This window comes from Canis lupus, chromosome 10 (assembly GCF_048164855.1).
Source record: "Canis lupus baileyi chromosome 10, mCanLup2.hap1, whole genome shotgun sequence".
Taxonomy (NCBI): Eukaryota; Metazoa; Chordata; class Mammalia; order Carnivora; family Canidae; genus Canis; species Canis lupus.
In genome coordinates this window covers 34,738,903-34,757,873 of record NC_132847.1, presented here as the reverse complement: position 1 = coordinate 34,757,873, position 18,971 = coordinate 34,738,903, and the positions used below count along the sequence as shown (strand labels likewise).

At 39.4% G+C, this 18,971-nt stretch overlaps 1 protein-coding gene and 1 long non-coding RNA gene across 3 annotated transcripts in view; one reads left to right on the top strand and one right to left on the bottom strand.

Moving 5' to 3' along the window:
* Positions 1–18,971, top strand: part of LOC140640912 (uncharacterized) — a 123,795-nt gene that overhangs the window by 32,781 nt on the left and 72,043 nt on the right. The window lies entirely within an intron of this gene.
* The window catches only part of LURAP1L (leucine rich adaptor protein 1 like), a 49,355-nt gene continuing 34,157 nt past the window's right edge, over positions 3,774–18,971 (bottom strand). Inside the window, exon 2 of the mRNA XM_072841353.1 lies at positions 3,774–5,451. Within this exon, the coding sequence (XP_072697454.1) occupies positions 5,077–5,451 (375 nt within the window). The 3' untranslated portion in view covers positions 3,774–5,076. The remainder of the gene's footprint in view (positions 5,452–18,971) is intronic.

Sequence of the window (18,971 nt, the reverse complement as noted above, 5' to 3'; positions counted from 1 at the left end):
TTGGCCTGGGGCGCGATCCTGGAGACCCGGGATCGAATCCCACGTCGGGCTCCCGGTGCATGGAGCCTGCTTCTCCCTCTGCCTGTGTCTCTGCCTCTCTCTCTCTCTCTATGTGTGACTATCATAAATAAATAAAAATTTAAAAAAATAAAAAAATAAAACACTAATCACTATCTTACAACTCTGGAGATCAGACATTCAAAGAAGGTCTTACTTGGCTAAGATGTCAAAGGACCTCTAGGGGCTATCTATTCTTTTGTCTTTTTCAGCTTTGAGAAGTGCAAGACTTCTTTTCTCATGGCTCTTCTATTCTCACAGCTAGAAGTATAACATATACATACCTTTCCCTTTGACACTAGCGCCTCATTCTTATAAGAACTCACTCTTTTTCTTTTTTAAAGATTTTATCTATTCATGAGAGACACAGAGAGAGGCAGAGGGAGAAGCAGGCTCCCTGTGGGGAGTGTGATGCAGGACTCAATTCCAGGACCCAGGGATCACCCCCTGAGCTGAAGGCAGACACTCAACCACTGAACCACCCAGGTGCCCCTCTTATAAGAACTCTTGTAATTACATTGGGTCCACCCAGATAATCTAGGGTCATTTTTCCATCTCGAGATGCTTAACTAAATTACATCTGTAAAGTCCCTTTTACCATGTAAGGCATTCACACGTTTCAAGGATTAGGACATGGACATCTTTAAGAGGGTGGAGCGTTACTTTTTCTACCAAAGAAACATACTATAAAAATGAGTTCCTTGGGAATAGAGTTCATACCTTCCTCCTTTCTGCATCATCAGAATCTAGCATAGTCATTGCCTGGCACCTAGAAGGCAATCAGCAAATGTTTAATAATTGACTTAATCAAGAAAAATGTATAATGTATTTGGTATCAGCTGTGTGACAGACACTCTTCTAGGTGCTAGGAGATATGGCAGTGAACAAAACACAATTCTTCTTCTGATAGACCTTACATTCTAGTGTGGGGAAGCAGAAAGTACACACCAAAGATATATATTAGGTGATGATATGAAGAAAAATAGACCAGGATAGAGACAGAATGTGCTATGGAAGTAGTCCTCTCAGACAGGGTGTCATTTGACTAAAGACCCAAAAGAACTGGGGAATCAGGACTTATGAGTATTTGGGAGAAGAATATTTTAGAAAGATGAAATGATATTTGCAAAATTCTGAGCTGGGAACATGCCTGAATTTTGAGATTTTTAAGGAGTAATAAGGATGCAAATGAGGCTTACAGTGAAAGAGGAAGTGAATGGTATAAGATGGAGTCAGGCAGGAGGATCCCCAGGTGGCTCAGCGGCTGAGAGCCCACCTTGGGCCCAGGGCCTGATCCTGGAGACCCAGGATCGAGTCCCACATTGGGCTTCTTGCATGTGGCCTGCTTCTCCCTCTGCCTGTGTCTCTGCCTCTCTCTCTCTTTCTCTCAGAGAGAGATGGGTATTCTCTCATGAATATGAATAAATAAAATCTAAAAAAAAAAGTTTTTTTTTTTTTTAAAAGATGGAGTCAGGCAGATAGGTGACAGAATGCATGGGATTTTGTAGCCTGGGGGAAAGATTTGAATTATACTTGGAGGTGGAGGTACATTATCGTGTTGGAACAGAAACTGGCAAATATCTGACTTATATCTCGAAAGACTAATCTGGTTGCTATGTTGAATACTAACTCTAGAAAGGTTAATGGACGAAGCAAGAAGACATGACAGGGCTACTGGAAAAGTCCCAGGTAGAAATGATGGTGACCTCGATTAGTCTGGTAGCAGTGGTAGGGGTAAGAATTTGTAGCTTATTCTGGACACATTTTTAAGATGGGGCTTGTATGATTTGCATGATGGATTGGGTACAGTGTGAGAGAAAGAAAGCAATTATCTTTCTTGGATTAGGCTGAGCATTCTGGTGGGTGGGGGCACCATTTACTGAACTGGAATTGACTACAAGGACAAACTTTCAGTTTTATATATGTTTTGATTGATGCTCATCAAACATTAAGTCAAAATGCCGTGGGGCCAAATAAACATGGGGAGACTGGAGTTCACGGGAGAAATGGGGGCAGGAGATATACTCTTGGGAATCAGCACGTGGATGTAATTTAAAGCTGTGGAACTGGATGAAATCCCCAGGGGAGCCATTTTAGAAATGAAGTGGTACCAGAGTTGAGCAAAGGGGTATTCTTATTGGAGGTTAGAAATGTGAAGAGAAACCAGCAACAGAGTGTGCTAACAAGCAGGCAAGTGGCGAATGATAGGATCCAAGACAGAGTAATGTCCTGGAAGCCAAATGAAGACAAACTTTTAAGAAAGGAGGACCTGAAAATAGCCATTTTTTTTGACATGATGGAGGTGATTGTGTTTTGATAGAATTGGGGATACAAATGCCTGATGAAGATATTTATGGAGCTTCAAGTGCCTTAATAATTTACCCAAAAGCAGAAAATCCTTATTTTATTTCTAAATGTTGACAAATACTTAAATCTTTATGTTATGCGATTTGGGGCTAACTGGTAGTATAATTATTGGAGTTTTTTGAAGTTTAATTAAGATTTCTAAGTTGGTCAGGTTAGTGTTTTTTAAACTGTATATTCCTCTCCTCTTAGTAAAATCACTATCAAAACATTATTAGCTTATATATGGCTCTAACACCTAAATCATAGACTTCGCATTTGATATATTTAAAAAAAAAGATAAATAGGAATAACTATAAAGCACATAAACTATTGAAACTCATAAAGCCAAAAATTCTCAAGTATTCTTCCAATGTTCATTAGAGATTCCTTAAAATACAATATATAAGTGAAAACTATTCCACAGGCTTCTCCCATATTACACTCTCTTGTTTTTTCATTTCCTTCTTACAGATGGGACAGTTATAGTTGGCAAGGGATTGGCATATAGCAAGGGAAGATGATTAGGAAAGAGAGGGTGTGAAAGAAATTTGCCACATTGAATTTACAACCTACAACTGTGATCTGAGGACAGAAATCATTGTTCAAATATCTGGCTTGTTCAAGGCAAATGTAGGGTTTTGATGCGGTGAGAATTTTCCCTTGGTGCCTCTTATACCCTGCTGTCTGCCCACTTCCCTCTTACTGAGGGTGTTCTCCTTGCCATGCTGTAGACATATGGTAACATATTTCATTATCCTCTGCTTGAAATTCATCAGTCTTAGTTCTACGGATGTTTTCTCTGGTCGGTCATAATGCAGCCTCAGATTTTAATGTGGTCAACAATCTATGCTAAAAAATGCCAGTTTAAGTCTAGATTAAAACTAAACACAATAGCCAACCAACCAGCCTTTACCAACTTGAAAGTAAAAATAAATACAAAGGGGAAAATATATTAGTGACAGTTGGCAAGTGGCCGACTCCCCACTTCACCTCTAGGCACAAAACTGACTCTAGACATGTGAATTCAGGAAAGGGCTTGGAAAGCTCAGTACTGGGAAATGTGGGTTCTCATTGTAAGGAAAACATTGGTCTTTTTTTTTTTTTTTTTTTTTTTGGTAATGGGCTTACATTTGCTTTTTTATCTATATTAACTTCAATAGGTACCAAGCGAGCTATTGAGTGTTATTGTTATGGATAAGACAGACTCAAGTTCAAATCCCAGTTTTGACACTTGAGGGGAGACTTGATCCAGCTACCTACCTACACTGCATGTGCCTCAGTTTCCTCAAAAAGATAAGGGAGACAATCCTCTAATCATGAGATTGTTGTGATGAGGATTAAAGCAGGCAATTAATGAAAGAAGACTAGTGTAAAATATAGACCCTGTAGATTTTAATTGGAAATTGAATAACATATGCTCTGGAAACAAACAATACATTTGACAAGTGCGTAACAGGTATATATTAACAAAGGAAATTTTGGGGAAACCATTTCTTGAGTGTAGACATTTTTCAGTTATAAATAGGAAGATTTTTCTGATTCATGTTATAAAGTGTTTAGTGCAGAAACATATATCATTCACAAAGAACAGTTTGAAATCTTAATAGATTCATTCACTAGGAATCATCAAGGTAAAGGAAATGTGGAGGATTAATTATATCACATCAAAATGAAAATGTTTACACATTAGTTATATTTTCACATGTTCTAAAAAATATTTTCAGCTGTCATTTCAGAAAACTAAGAGATTATTTATCTACTCCAGGATGAAAGGATATCATAATAGACCTCATAAATGACTGGTGATTCTACTTTCCACTCTCATCCATCCATCATCCATACATATGCATTTATATGTTTATATATCATATCAGAATTGTAAACATCGACATATAAATTACAAAATCTCAAAATGCAACGTAGGAGACCTTTACTTCTAAGCACCTTCATATACCTAATCTCAATTATTCTTTGAAATTTGTAAGAATCATATATATTATCATACAACTAAGCTTATATAATTTGAGTTAGAATCACTAATGACAAAAGTGTAATCTAAAGCATGATCTAAAGTATGAACTTAAAGTTAAAGTGAGCAGATTGCATATAGCTTTGGCTTCCAAATAATGTCATGTGGAAGTGTGTGACCAGCAGCATTGTTGACTATACCAGGAAATTTTTGCCCAGAAATAATGCCTAACTTTGTTGCAACTATTTTGCTCAACCTACTATACAAACCATAATAAACCTCAGCATCTTCCCAGAAAGTAAAACTTTGAATCATTTAAGAATACAAACCACAAAATTAACTGTTATCAGACTTTGGTTTATTGTAAAATTTAGCAAAGATTTTTTTTATAATCCCTGACCCCTTGCTCTGAAAACAAAAGCAAAAACATAATTATTGCTTATTCTTTTCCCCCCTACTTTATTTGTGCCACTGTAAAAGAAGGGAGAAAAATCATTGTAATAAATAAAAAGATGTAAGAGAGAAAGATAAATCAGTCCAGATGAGAAATATTAGGAGCAACAGAATTATCATCAAGCAGTTTCAAAATAAGCTTCTTTTGAAAAGGTTGTCATATAAAAAAAAAAATCACACCAAAAATATAGCAGCGGAGAAGGATAAATACAAGTTAATTGCACACCAATCCCATGCAAAAAACTGGGTCATTAGCCAAAGCAGTAGTATTCAGAATCCAATTTGGGGTGCTTGTGCAAGGCTTGTGAGTCCTCTATTATGGAGCTGTCACTGAATTGGTCCAAGTCCGATGGGGTCTGATGGCCTGGGACATCATCTGCCAAAGTGTCCAGAAAGCTCCCCACGGAGATGCCATCCAGCCCATCACTGCCATCATGTAGGCTATTGTAGCTGCCACGTAAGGAGGTGCTCTGACTCTCCAATAAACTGCACAGGCTGCCACTGAGACTGCTGCCTCGGCTGGTAATGGTGGCTTTCTCTTCAATCATCCACTTGATGGACTCAATGCTCTCATTGATAACAAGCAACTGGCGCATGAGCCTGACATCTGTGGCTCTGAGGTTAACCTGTGGGGAAAGCAAAGAGAGGAAAGACATGCCAGTTATTTTAGATTTTTGAAAGACTCAAATTTCATTTGGATTCTGTCTTCCTGTAGGCCATAACTTTAAATGCGCAGAATAAAATGTAAACTCACTTGATCTCAGGATCTTTTGAAAACTGCTAGCCAATGGCAACAGTGATAATCAAATAACTCACTTCCTGCCAAGTGCATCAGGCTCAAAAGGGGACAGTGAAACTCCCACTGCATCCCTGACCCTAACTCAGCTGCCTGGAAATACCATACTGAATGTCAGGTTCTCTGCTAAGAAACACATTCTTTCTGGCCAAATTAATAGTTTATCCACGTTTACTTGGGAATGTGTATGTAAATGTTGTGGGGTGGGAAGAAGAGAAATGTGCAAAAATTAAGGAATCATCATTATTTTAGTAGGTCCTACTTTTTTTTTTAAGATTTTATTTATTCATGAGAGCCACAGAGAGAGAGGCAGAGACATAGACAGAGGGAGAAGCAGGCTCCATGCAGGGAGCCCGATGTGGGACTCGATTCCCAGACCCGGGATCACGCCCCCTAGCTGAAGGCAGACACCCAACCACTGAGCCACCCAGGTGCCCAGGTCCTACTTTGTGCGTTATGATGTACCAGACATCATTATGCAAACTCCAACCTTCATTACACTGTAGCAACCCTGGACCACAGGTATTATTTTTATCCCCATTGTACAAAGGTGAAGAAATTGAGATCTACAGAAAAGAGTATGGAAGAGGTCCGCTTTTCTTTTAAATTAAGAACCAAAATAATATACCTTGAATCCAAAAGGATGCCAATACACAAGGCTATTCTACTTTACAAGATGAAGCATGCAGATGTCTTCTATAGGTCTGATTATTTGCCTCGGATATGTCAGGGGAAGTCCCAATCAAAATTGGTATATGAAACTGAGAAAGTTCTAGAACTTCCCTAGGTGACTTCTAGGTGTGTCATCCTCCTGATACTTCTAAATTACTTCAAAGAAATCTATCCTCATAGCACAAAGCGGAATTTCTTTGTGGGTCTTACAGTTAAATGGGAACAGCTGCTAACATCAAGAGTATGGTGGTTCTGTGAAAGCAGAGAGGTAGGCTGCAAGAACTCTCATGATTGTCCCTCTTCTTGCTCTAAGTGATGTGGCTCCTATAGAGATTCTTGCCCCTGGACTGGGAGTCAGGGCTACATTTGGCCACCAGAGGTCACATTCACTATGGTTTGAAGTAGATTTCCTTTTTCTTTTCTTTATACTTTTTTTTTTTTAGTTGGGGTCTTTAACCCAAGAGGCTGGTCCTTGCTAATTCTTTCTTTAAGATCCAAGACTAATTCAGATTTGTAGGTTTCTAGAATTATTAAAGGCATTCAGTCATGAGTGACTCAAGCCTTAAGGAAGAAAGAGCCTATTGTCTTCAAATGTATGCATTCATATTATAAAAATATTTCCTGGTTAGGAGTTAATCCATAACCAAAGGTGAACTTCAGGTTGAGTGAATGTGATGAACAAATATTAGGAGAAGATGGAATTTCTACCAATGACTTCAAAGATGTAAGATTTCAGATTATGTACATATAATTATTTTTAAAACCATAAGGTACAATTTTAAAACTCTTCATCTTGCTAGGCTATCGCACAAAATGACTTGAGTGGCTTCCTTATCTTCTCTGAGAAAAGCCCGCAAAATGAACTATATACATGGAAACTGTGAAAATGATTTGTGTCTGAGGTGTCCGTGTGCAGAGGAACATTAACTTATTAAGTTTTGAGAGATTTTCCTGTTTGTCGTAGTATTTCTGTGACACTGCTGTATCGGTGACCTCGCAGGGATGCTGCATTGAGGAAGGAGGCTTTCTGGCAGTCTTCATGTTCAAGTTCACCCCCACACCCTGGGAGCCATCAACACACTGTTCAGGCTCCCTGGAATACAACAAATATTTATAAACCAACAATCTGTCGAGGTCCACTGAGGAGCCTAGGAAATCAATACGAGCCAAAGTCTCACAAAATTCCCCGGTTAGACATCTGTAGCTGATAAAACAGGCTGTGCCCATTGTCGGCGTGGTGCGACACGAGTGCAACCGTTTCCCATCAGCGCCCAAACGAGCCACAGCTGCATTCGTTCACGTCCCCGCCCTGTCGCATGACAGTGCTCTGGTCCGTGCCCAGCCGTGGGTGTGTTCCCTGTTAGTCTCCTCAATTGGAATGCTTGCTCAATTCCTCCTCAAATCCCCCCTTCCTGCTTTTTTTTTTTTTTCCTTAAGATTTTATTTATTTATTCATAAGAGACACACAGAGAGAGGCAGAGACACAGGCAGAGGGAGAAGCAGGCTCCATGCAGGGAGCCCGACGTGGGACTCCATCCCGGGTCTCCAGGATCAGGCCCTGGGCCCAAGGTGGTGCTAAACCGCTGAGCCACCCAGGCTGCCCAAATCCCCCTTCCTGAAGTCTCCTTCCTTCCATCAGTATTACATGCTGATTCTGCATCCTTTGCTGCCCCACGTAAGAAATGGCTTGCAATACTTCCATTTCTTGAGGTCTGACCTAAGCATCAAAATTTTTGTAATTTTTTATTTATTTATTTATTTACTGACATAAATTAATTAATTAATTAATTTATTTATTTATTGGCATAATTTTAGATTTGTGAAAGTTCAGCCCCCGCCCCCCCCCGGGCGGTAATAATGCACACTCCCAACAACTGTGTCACTCTGGGGTTAAAACATACTCAAGACAATTTTTTTTTTTCTCCAGCCGTTCTGGTCTGAGTTACACAGTGGCCACATCAAATATAAATTTTTCAATTTTATTGAGCAATGAAAATCAGAGGAATAGCAGAGGAATAGACGGTGAAGTAACAAAAGCTCCCTTTGACCATGAGATGATTTATTTAAAAAAAAAATCTCTTTCTTCTGAAGGCAAACATTCACAGGCCATTGAACCACTGCTGGGGGAGAAAAATGACGAAAGCGAGTCAGTTAGAACTCGGTTAGAACACGTTGATCTGGCTGCTAATGATTACGGATTCAACTTCTAACTCTGTCCTCCTGGTGAGAGAGCAAACAGCTGGCAACCGTGGGAGCACCGGGCCCGCCGGTTCCCAGGCTGCCTGTCCATCACCTGGAGCTCCGGGCTGCCTCACACCACCTTCTCCTGGAACTAAGGTGTGGTTGCCCTCTTGCCAATGATCCTTGAAAGTCTGAGCAATCCACTGCAGAACTAAACCGCAGTGTTGCTTCTGTCTCTGGTAGCTGCTCTGCCTTTCCTCACATCAGTCTTTATGAAGTCTGGCCACCTATGAAGGAGCCCAAGCCCTGCCCGGTCGGTAGGAAACCGTCGGTTCTTTCACCTGAGGTCTTATCAGGTCCGGTGACTCCGAGGATATAGAAAGCTGGGAGGCCCTTGTCATGGTCTGGATTTAAGTTCTCCTACTTAGAGAACCCCTTCCTAATCCATGGTGGTATCCAGTCTCCATGCCCAGTTCAATTCTACATTTCTGGGTTTTTTGTTCCCTTTCCAATATGTATGGCTAGTCAAAAGCATCCCACTTCTTGTTGGTGTATTTTTTGCATATCTCATGAGAAGATGAGCACCACAGAATGCAGGGGAAGTGGTTTATTCTGTTCACCACTCTGGGCCCATGACCTGTAAGAGTGCTTGGCACATACTAGATGCTCAATTCATATTTATTCAAAGGCGGAATGATTGTTACAGATTGCACCTTCTGTCAAGAACGCCCCTCCTTTGGATCAGTGATAGGTGACTTGAGAGGAAGGAGAGAGGCAGTTTCGGGAAAGAGCCTTCAGTACTGAAGCATTCCCAGCATGCAACCCCATTCTGATTCATTCACAGGATTCAAACACTGAGTAACTGGCACAAGAAAACTGGTATTCCTAGCTCGAATGTACAGATTATCGAGATAGTATCTCTGAAAGGAAATGGGCTTCAAGGTGTGACTCATACTCCAAACATTAGTCTGTTTGTTCCCAGGTGATAACTTTTCCTGGTCCTAGCATAGCACAGGCACAGTGTTCTGTAAACAACTGATGAAATGAGTTAATCAAAGGGAACAAACAAATAGGGCATTTATGAAAGAAAGAAAGAAAGAAAGAAAGAAAGAAAGAAAGAAAGAAAGAAAGAAAGAAAGAAAAAGAAAGAAGAAAGAGAAAGAAAGAGAAAGAAAGCAAGAAAGAAAGCAAGAAAGCAAGAAAGCAAGAAAGCAAGAAAGAAAGAAAGAAAGAAAGAAAGAAAGAAAGAAAGATTTGCACCCATTGATGCAAAGAGATGAGAATGTCCTTCCCTCTTTTTCTCCACTGCCCTCAGGCCTCACTCTGGTCTTTGCAGTATTGCAGTGTGGTTCACCTTCATACTTAACAGAAGTCTCTCATGCTTTAGGATTATAACAGTTTCCACACTGGGTGAATGCTGAAATTTTATATCATTTTTGGACAGTAGTGAACAAGTAGTGCAGAACTTGAAATGAGGGATCCTGAAAGAGCAAATATTCTTCAAAATAAACTTTCCCAGATCTGTGTTTTCTTCCTGTCTATCATTTTTACACTGAAAGAAGACGAACGTTATAAACTAGCATAATGGAATCCAAGAAGGAGAGAGGGTGGTTTGATAATACTCAGTTTATCAGGGAGTTGCTAAACAAGTCAACTTCTTTTGTGGTGCTGTCTGAGGAACACGGTACAGGGTTCCAGTCTGCCACGGTCACTGTCTACCTATGCGACCTTTGGGCAAGCAGGCTGGGCACATGGGACCTCAGCCTCTGTGTCCATGAAGACAAAGGATGCGGTTGTATTTTCAGCTCCAGTGAGCTAGAGGACTCAGTGGTGGTGGTAAAGCAATCTGTTCTCCCAGTTTTGAGGATTTAATTGGACTGAGGGACCACCTATCACTTCTGTCTGCTTTTCATGTTGAGGATTTATTTAAATGTTATTGGATACAAAGAATCTGCAGATCAGATCGTTCTGGGATTTCCCTCCATTTTGAAATAGTCTCCCAATTCTTTTGTCATGCCTGTGACTATTTGATTACTAAATTGTTTCTGCTTTGAAAAAACAATGTGGGCTATGGAGGAGACCGAATAATCAATTTTGCTACTCAACAGCTCCAGCAAAAGTTTTAGCTCATAAAAACTCATGGCTAAAGCCAACAGTTTGAGCTCTTTGTGAATTTGAATCTCCTTATCAGAAATTGTATGGTAATAGTGATTTTGGTTCCTGCTATTTGGGTTTAAATAAAAATCTCACATGTGTTCTGCTGCAGGATAAACATATATATCATCTTCCATATGCCTACTTATTAACTGAAATGTATACATGAGCTGTGGAATGTATCTTCCAAATAGGGACAGTGTTCGCTCTAGCTAGTCATATGGGAGGCTTGGACAGTACCATGTACTCCTATCTCTCATCAACCTCGCCTTCACTATTTTCATCCTTTGGTTTAAGAGAATCGACTAGTCAGATAAAAGCAGGCCATCTCCTAGTTATGTACTTCCAATGTAAAATCCACAATATCCATGACCTAAATCCTGAATGTCCAGCAAGCTGTAATATGAATCAGAAGGGAGAAAGACTACTTTATAAATCAATAATCATGTACACGAAGCAAGGAAAACAGATTAGATTTGCCTTTTAACGTGAGGCTCTAAGCCTAGTTCCTCATTCAGAGGAACAAATTTTTCAGATTTGTAATTGGTGGAAGGCCTTTTTTTCTAGCCATATTTATATTTCCAAACTTACCAAAAAAATTACCAGCATCTGTTTATGCCTTATGAAAAGGCTGCTATAACTATGCTTGGAATATTATTTTTGCATTTGGGTGTTTTGTAATCAAGTCCAAATTTGCTCCCTCTCCAAATTCACCACATCCTCAACATGATGATCACAGAAGATTTTCTGCCTACCCATCCTGAAATTTTCCAGCAGTTTTATTAATAGCTCTCTTTATAAAGCACTCCTCTAACCGTATTCTCAGAGGATCCGTAAGGGTATCATTGTCCCTTTGCAGCCCGAGAAGACATTGTACAACAACATTTCCGCCTGCTGCTTTTGGTTTCAAATGCTTCAGGAGAAAAGCTTGTGGCCCTTTACCAGTGCTGTTTGGCCAGAGCTTTCCTCTGCTTTCTCAGGCAGTTCAAAATTTACAACAAAATTTCTTCCTAATTGGGCAGCAGAGGATCCCATTTTTATGTCAGCTTTGTCTTTATTTGTGTTGTTTCTATGTGGAACTGAACAATAACTAGAACGGTTCCCTCTTTTCCCTAAACCTTATGGATAGAAGAGTAATTTCTCCCAAGACTAAGCTACATACATAAAAATGTGGTCATCAGCACAGCTAACTGATGTCCTGATAAATGAGAAAGCTGCATCTGGTTTATTTGAAAGGGGCACATGTGACTCCCCTGAATCGTAGACATACATTCCTGCCACCAGGCCTGCTTATGAGTTCTGCACAGTTTCTGCTGATGAATCTTCTGATCACCAAATTAAGACCAGGGAGCTTTTCAGTCCCAACCCATCAGGTACCAGACCAATGGGTGCTCAGAGACCTGTGGTATCAATTTCTTGTTCATACTCTAATGTTGTGAAAACCGTTTCCCCGAGTGCTTTCAATGTGTGTATGCAAAGTGTCATTTTGGCCAATGGAAGAGACTATAAATTACCTGAGTAGAAAGAAATTCATTTGGAATGATCGCACAAAAACATGGACTTCAGACATTTCTAGCAGAGCAGCTCACATGGATAGAACAAAGACCAGACAAGAAGTGTCTCACTAAGTCATAATGAATATTCTTGCTGCATGTGAATTTTTCCAATTTAGAACTTAAAATAGGATTTTTACATGGAAGATGAGGATATGATGATGTGCTCCTCTGGGATATGTAGTGGCTGTGCTTACTCTGGGAAGCAAGGAAGATGTAGGGTGGAGTGCTGATAAATGTTTAACTGGTTTCCTGGGAAAACTATACACATACACACACACACACAAACATGCAATAGGAATCATGCTGATATAACAAATGTATAGCATACCCTTTACAAATAATACTAAAATATATGTTACCTTTTATTATAAACTTTACATAACTCATTGATTCTCAGAGAATGCTCTTTGTTCGTTTTTTTGCTGAATTCCCTTTTAAAAAAGATTAATTATTTATTTGAGAGAGAGAAAGCACAGGGGGAGAGGGAGAGGGAGAGAGAGAAAATCTCAAGCAGGCTCCCTGCTGAACGTGGAGCCCAGGTTGGGGCTTGATCCCAAACCCTGAGACTATGACCTGAGCAGAAATCAAGGGTCAAACTCTTAACCAACTGAGCCAAGTGCCCTCATTTTTGCTGAATTCTTATATGTGCAGCAACCTATAGTTGTAGTTCAACCATAATTTAACAAAGAGTTGACCCCAATCTACTCTTAATAATTTTTTGTCATTTATCTATGCGATTTACTGTTAAACAATTTTGCATCCTAATACAAATTACACTTATTAAACTGAAGCCTATTTCTGCTTCAGCACTAGTTGTGTGCTTTAGCACTAGTTAGGTCAGAACCTTACAGATCTGCTAGTGATGTGACCATTTTCGCTGACTTGGACAACAGTTTTTTTAATGCATGAAGAATATTTCCCAATTTTTTTTATGCTGTCAATAATGTAATAGCTAAGGACATGACATACTTTTATTTCTGTTTTGGGTTTTGTTTTTTTTAAGGATCTTATTTATTTGACAGAGACAGAGTACAAGCAGGGGGAGCAGCAGAGGTAGAGGAAGAAGCACACTCCCCATTGAGCAGGGAGCCCCAGTCAGGGCTCTATCCCAAGACCCAGGTATCATGACCTGAGCTGAAGGCAGATGCTTAACCAACTGAGTCACCCAGGCATCACATAACACACTTTTTAAATTTAATCTGCAATATTAATATTTTCTCCATCATTGTCTTAAGACAGTCAACAAAATAAAAATCAAGTTCTGATTTATAGTGTTTTCTAATTTCTGTGCTGTAAATACTCCAACCATGGCTAATTTCAAGCTACCATTGTGATGCCACTAAATAAGGTTGAGAAGAGATGCTCAGTAGTACAGAACTATGTAATATTGTCACCCTAGAGATACAGTAAATATTTTAAATAACCTCAAGAAAACTATTAATAGCAAAATATACTAAAATAATTAAAAAGTGATGAATTTTGGCATTTATAACCTTTGTTTTTCATATAACTTCTTAATTTGTAGGTCTCTATGTATAATTTAAGGTCTTTTGAGATATAATTGACATATAACATTGTGTTAGTTTTAGGTACACAACATGATGATCAATATATACATATTGTGAAATAACTACCACAGTAAGTTTAGTTATCATTCATCACCTTGAATAGTTACAAGGTTTTTTTTTTTAAGATTTTTATTTATTTACTCATGAGAGACACACAAAGAGAGGCAGAGATGTTTTTGCTACTGAATTAAAGGTACAGAAAGAGTAAAGGCTTTAGCTTTACCTGACCTACTGCATTTTATGATAAGTAGATTAGAGAGTTTGATTTCTTCCCTAAGGGCTTTTATTTTTCTATATAGGACTAAAAACTCAATGTAATTTTGTCCTTTCCACTAAATATAATTTGAGGGAAATTTGAATATTTATACCAAAGTTATAAAAAAGTGTTTTCCATGGAAAGCTTTCAAATATTGAAGTAGATTATTATTTTTAAAAAACATTTATTTATTTAAGAGAGTGAGAGAGAGCATGGCAAGGAGAAGCAGAGGGAGAGGGAGAGAAAAACTCAAGCAGATGCAGTACTGAGTGCAGAGCCCCATGCAGGGCTTGATTTCATGACCCTGTGATCAAGATCTGAGCCAAAACCAAGAGACTGATGCTTAACCAAATGTGCCAGTCAGGTGCCCCGAATAGATTATTTTTTTTTTAATTTTTATTTATTTATGATAGTCACACAGAGAGAGAGAGAGAGAGAGAGAGGCAGAGACACAGGCAGAGGGAGAAGCAGGCCCCGTGCACCGGGAGCCCGACATGGGATTCGATCCAGGGTCTCCCGGATCGCGCCCTGGGCCAAAGGCAGGCGCCAAACCACTGCGCCACCCAGGGATCCCTGAATAGATTATTATTTAAGCATTACTGAGACATGAAATATACTTGGAAAGGGGATTGAGATATCTAAAACTCATTTAAGCATTTGCATTTTTATATTCTAATTTTTAGTAGTTATATTTCCAAAATATGCTGCACACTTCTCTATCTTGATAAAGAGAACCATGCAGAACCAAGCTGAATCAAGTAGGAACAGGCCACCATTATAAACAGCATTTTTAAAGCAGTTATTCAGCAATGCGATTAAGGGGCTTGGGGAAATAGGACTGTGGATTTTTTTTTTTTCTTTTTTACTTGGTTTCAGACATCCATCCTCACCCAGATGCCTAATCTTATCTATCAGGGATTTCTTGATGCTGGTGTTCAATCTGTTCATCACAGCCCTTATGCCCCGTTTCTTCCTCAGGCTCCCGACTCTCTTTCCAATCTGTCTGTGGCACAGTAGTATTTTAGTAACCTTCACTTCTTTCCTCTTGGCGGGGAGGGGAGAACAGAGTCATGAGGAAAACTGATCTTTGCACTCCGTGGGAAGTAGCATCAGCTGGTAAGTAACGTTAGGCGAGGAAGCAGCGTCTGTGACAGAATAGAGAGCACGTGCCTTGCTCCCTAGAGCAGTGCTTCTCCACCTTCACATGCATATGGATCGCCTCAGAGTCTTGTTAAAATTCAGATTCTGTTCACCAGTTCCTTGACCTTGCATTTCGAACATGTCCCCTGCGGACGCCAGGGGAACCTGGCAGCCTCCCAGAGATGTCCCAGGAAGCCCCTGCTGGTATCTATATGCGTGTGTAGTTGCCTGCCCGTGAGTGCGCACTACTAGGCCTAGGAACTTGTTTCTGGGGAATGGAATACAGCAAACATGATGGGATGTCTCTTCTGAGAAAAGGTTACAAAAAGACAGTGGTTTCTCTCATGGGTATAGTCTACCGCTAGTTCTGAGGAGAGCCAGCTGCCAGGCTGTGAACTGTCCTGTTGTGAGATCTACATGATACGGAACTGATATCCCTGCACAATAGCTAGCAAGGCCGAGGCCTGCCAACTGCCACTGGCTATATGAATGAAGTTGGAAGCAAACCATCCCAGAGCTGAGCCTGGAGATGACCGCATCCCCAGCCAACGTGTTGATTGCGGGCTTGTGAAGAGAGCCTGAGCAGAGACACTCAGTTAATCCATGCCCAGGCTTCTGACTCATAGAAGCTGTGACATAAAACAGGTCTGCTGTTTACATTGCTAAGTTTTAGGGTATTTGTTATTCAGCATGAACAACTAATGCACCAGTGCTGTTGGGATATGGACATTTTGAGTAGCAAGAGCCTAAGGATCTTTCTACTTGTGGATGATTTCAGGTAATAGATGCTGGAAACAGTATCCATGGAATGGTACTCTACTGATTCACTTTTTATGGTTTGAAAAAAAAAGTTTAAAAAGTAGTTAAACATTATTGATGGAGACAGGAAACGTTCAAGGAAGTTAAGATGTTCAAGAGAGGGCCATCTGCATCTCCCACAGGACAACCTGTTTCCCATAAGAAAAGGTGATTTATTGCTTTGAAGGAGAAACAATGGATACCAGATACTCTGGTATCTGACACATGATGCTTTCAGTGGAGGTTACTTGTAAATATATTCCCTATAACATGAAGATCATAAAAAGTAGGGTATACAATGATAAAATAATCAACTAAGATAATAACATTCAGAAGATATAATTTTAAGAGTTTAGAATACAGTAAAAGATTAATGAAGCTGACATCACTGAATTTTCAATACTAAGGAATCTACCAAATTGTAATATGGCTTTTCATAATTCTCCACTTAAATGGAAGAATTCCCTTTAATTTGGTCTCCCTAAGGGAAAGTAGGGAGGAGATTCAGGGTAGGGATTAGAGTCACATTTATTCAGTGCCTCCTATAAACCAGATTTGTTTTTCACCTGTTAATTCATTTTCTTTAGAAAGGGTCTTTTGGGGGTGCCTGGGTGGCTCAGTCAGTTAAGCCTCTGTCTTCAGCTTTGGTTATGATCCGAGAGTCCTGGGATCCAGCCCCACATCATGTCAGGCTCTCTGCTCAATGGGGAGCCTGCCTCTCCCTCTCCCTCTGCCCCCTCCCCCAACTTGTGTTCTCTTTGTCTCAAATAAATAAATAAAATCTTTAAAAGAAAAAAAAAAAAGAAGAAAGGATCCTCTGTAGAAAGGTCTTTTCATGTAGGAAACATAACTGAGATACTGGCTTTTTATTGTCATCATTCATTTTTACAATGTTAATGTTGACAATTTGGTAATGTTTGAAATGTTTCATTTAATGATGCTGAAGATTACTTCTGTTTTGTATATGATGCCTAAACACTGACTATTTTCATTTGGGAAACTTTGGGTGGGACTTTCCAGATGACACTAGTTAGAGCAGTGATCTCACACCCTGAAGAGTAGCCAGTGAGAAACACTTGCCACATTTCAACATTTGCTGATAATATATCGACTGTCTTGTCTAGTGATTTATCTCATTTATTTTGTTTCATTAGCTTTAAGAATATTATTAGGCACATCTGCCATTTATTGAATGTTTTCTGTGTGCCATGGCTTTACAAATTAATTTGTCTAATAAATTCAGTATCATTATTACAATAAGTGATAGAAGCTGTTTATTATTCTCATTATGATCCCAGTCTGACATGTAAAGTGCTTGGAAATTATCACTCCTATGTTTATAATAAGAAAAAAGATGAACAAACTAAATCAACAACTCTTCTTAGATTCATCAGAGAACAGAGAACATTCATCACAGGGCAAACTGCTGCCCCTGGGAGATAAACAGGTAGTTACAGAGACTCATGGCTTACTAAGATCATAAGTCTGGAATCAGAAGGCCCAAGATAGAGCTGATATCAGTAGAAATACTTGAAACTCTAATTGATGAATTGCTAGAGGTTCAGTGTAGGTTAGATTGAGAGTTCCAAAAGGCCCAGTTTTAGATTAACCCCACGTGTTCATGAATGTCACCTCCAGGAACCCCACCAGGTTCTCACTCTCTGCTATGCTTCTGGCAGGGAGAGGGGACAAGTTACTGTTCGGAGATATGCCCAGAGCCCTCTTCTTCTTCTTAACAAGACCCACCCTCAAGGGAAACATTTTATCAGAGTCTAACGTACTGGGCATTTACCAGACCCTAACCAATGTGGGGGAAAACAAACACTCAACTCACCTAATCATGGACTCTTTCCTCACAACTTACCACCATGTCAATATGGCTCCTGGATACTAACAGAGGAATTTCAGCTAAAAGTGTCACAGGCCTCAGACTCTACTTCAGTAGTCTCCAGGAAAACACAAAGATAAGAGATTGGACAGAAACAAAGACACTAAAGGAAATTTTAGTTTCTGACAGCGACTGCTACAGTAAACAATAAACTGTCTAACTCCTAGTCAGATAAATATAAAACCTCACACTAAAGGCCTACCTAGGCCAGTTCCTCTATATCATATTCAGCTTTCAACAAAGAATTACAAGGCATGCTAAAAAGCAAAAACAAAGTCTGAAGAGACAAAGAGAGTATCAGAATCAGACTCAGATATGATACAGGTTTTGAAATTATTAGACTGGGAATTTAAAATAACAATGACAATATGCTAAGGGGTCTGCTGAGAAAAAGGGGATAACATGCAAGAACAGGTGGGTAATGTAAGCAGAGAAATGAAAATCTGAAGAAAGAATCAAAGGGAAATGCTATAAATTAAAAACACTGCAACCTAAGAATGCCTTTGATGAATTTATCAGTAGACTGGACATAGCTAAGGAAAGAGTCAGTAAGCTTGAAGATTATATAAACAGTTTGAATGGCTCTTTAAGGATACGCTGAATCATAGCCAAAGCATTATTTAATTATTTATGGGGATATACCATGTATGACCTACTATTTGCTACTACTTTGGCCAAGACTCATAAACTTATTAGCTGACTTACAGATTTGTGTCTGGAAGACATGAAAATGATTTCTCTCCAGTTGAAAAAAATTCAAAGGTTATAGTTTTATTGTCCTACTGGACATTAAACAATTTGTCTCTGGCTTAACAAAATGATTTCATATGTCTTTAATGAGAAAATTGATAAACCATTCCCATAATTGCTGGTTTTTGCTGGCTCTCACATTAAATGAGCTAAATAAATCTTCAACATGTGCTCCCTCTATGTTTACATGAGAGCTATGTTTAAAATTTCTTGAAAATTATGCTTTGAGATTTGGAGCTTACCAGAGATGCCAAGTGGCTTACCTGCTAGAACTTGTTAAACGAAGTTGCCCAGTTGACTACAGGCCTCTAGAATCAGTCAAAATAGTGATACAACTTTACCTTTTCTGACTCTATTTTCTTCTTCTCATTTGGTACTTTAAAAAAA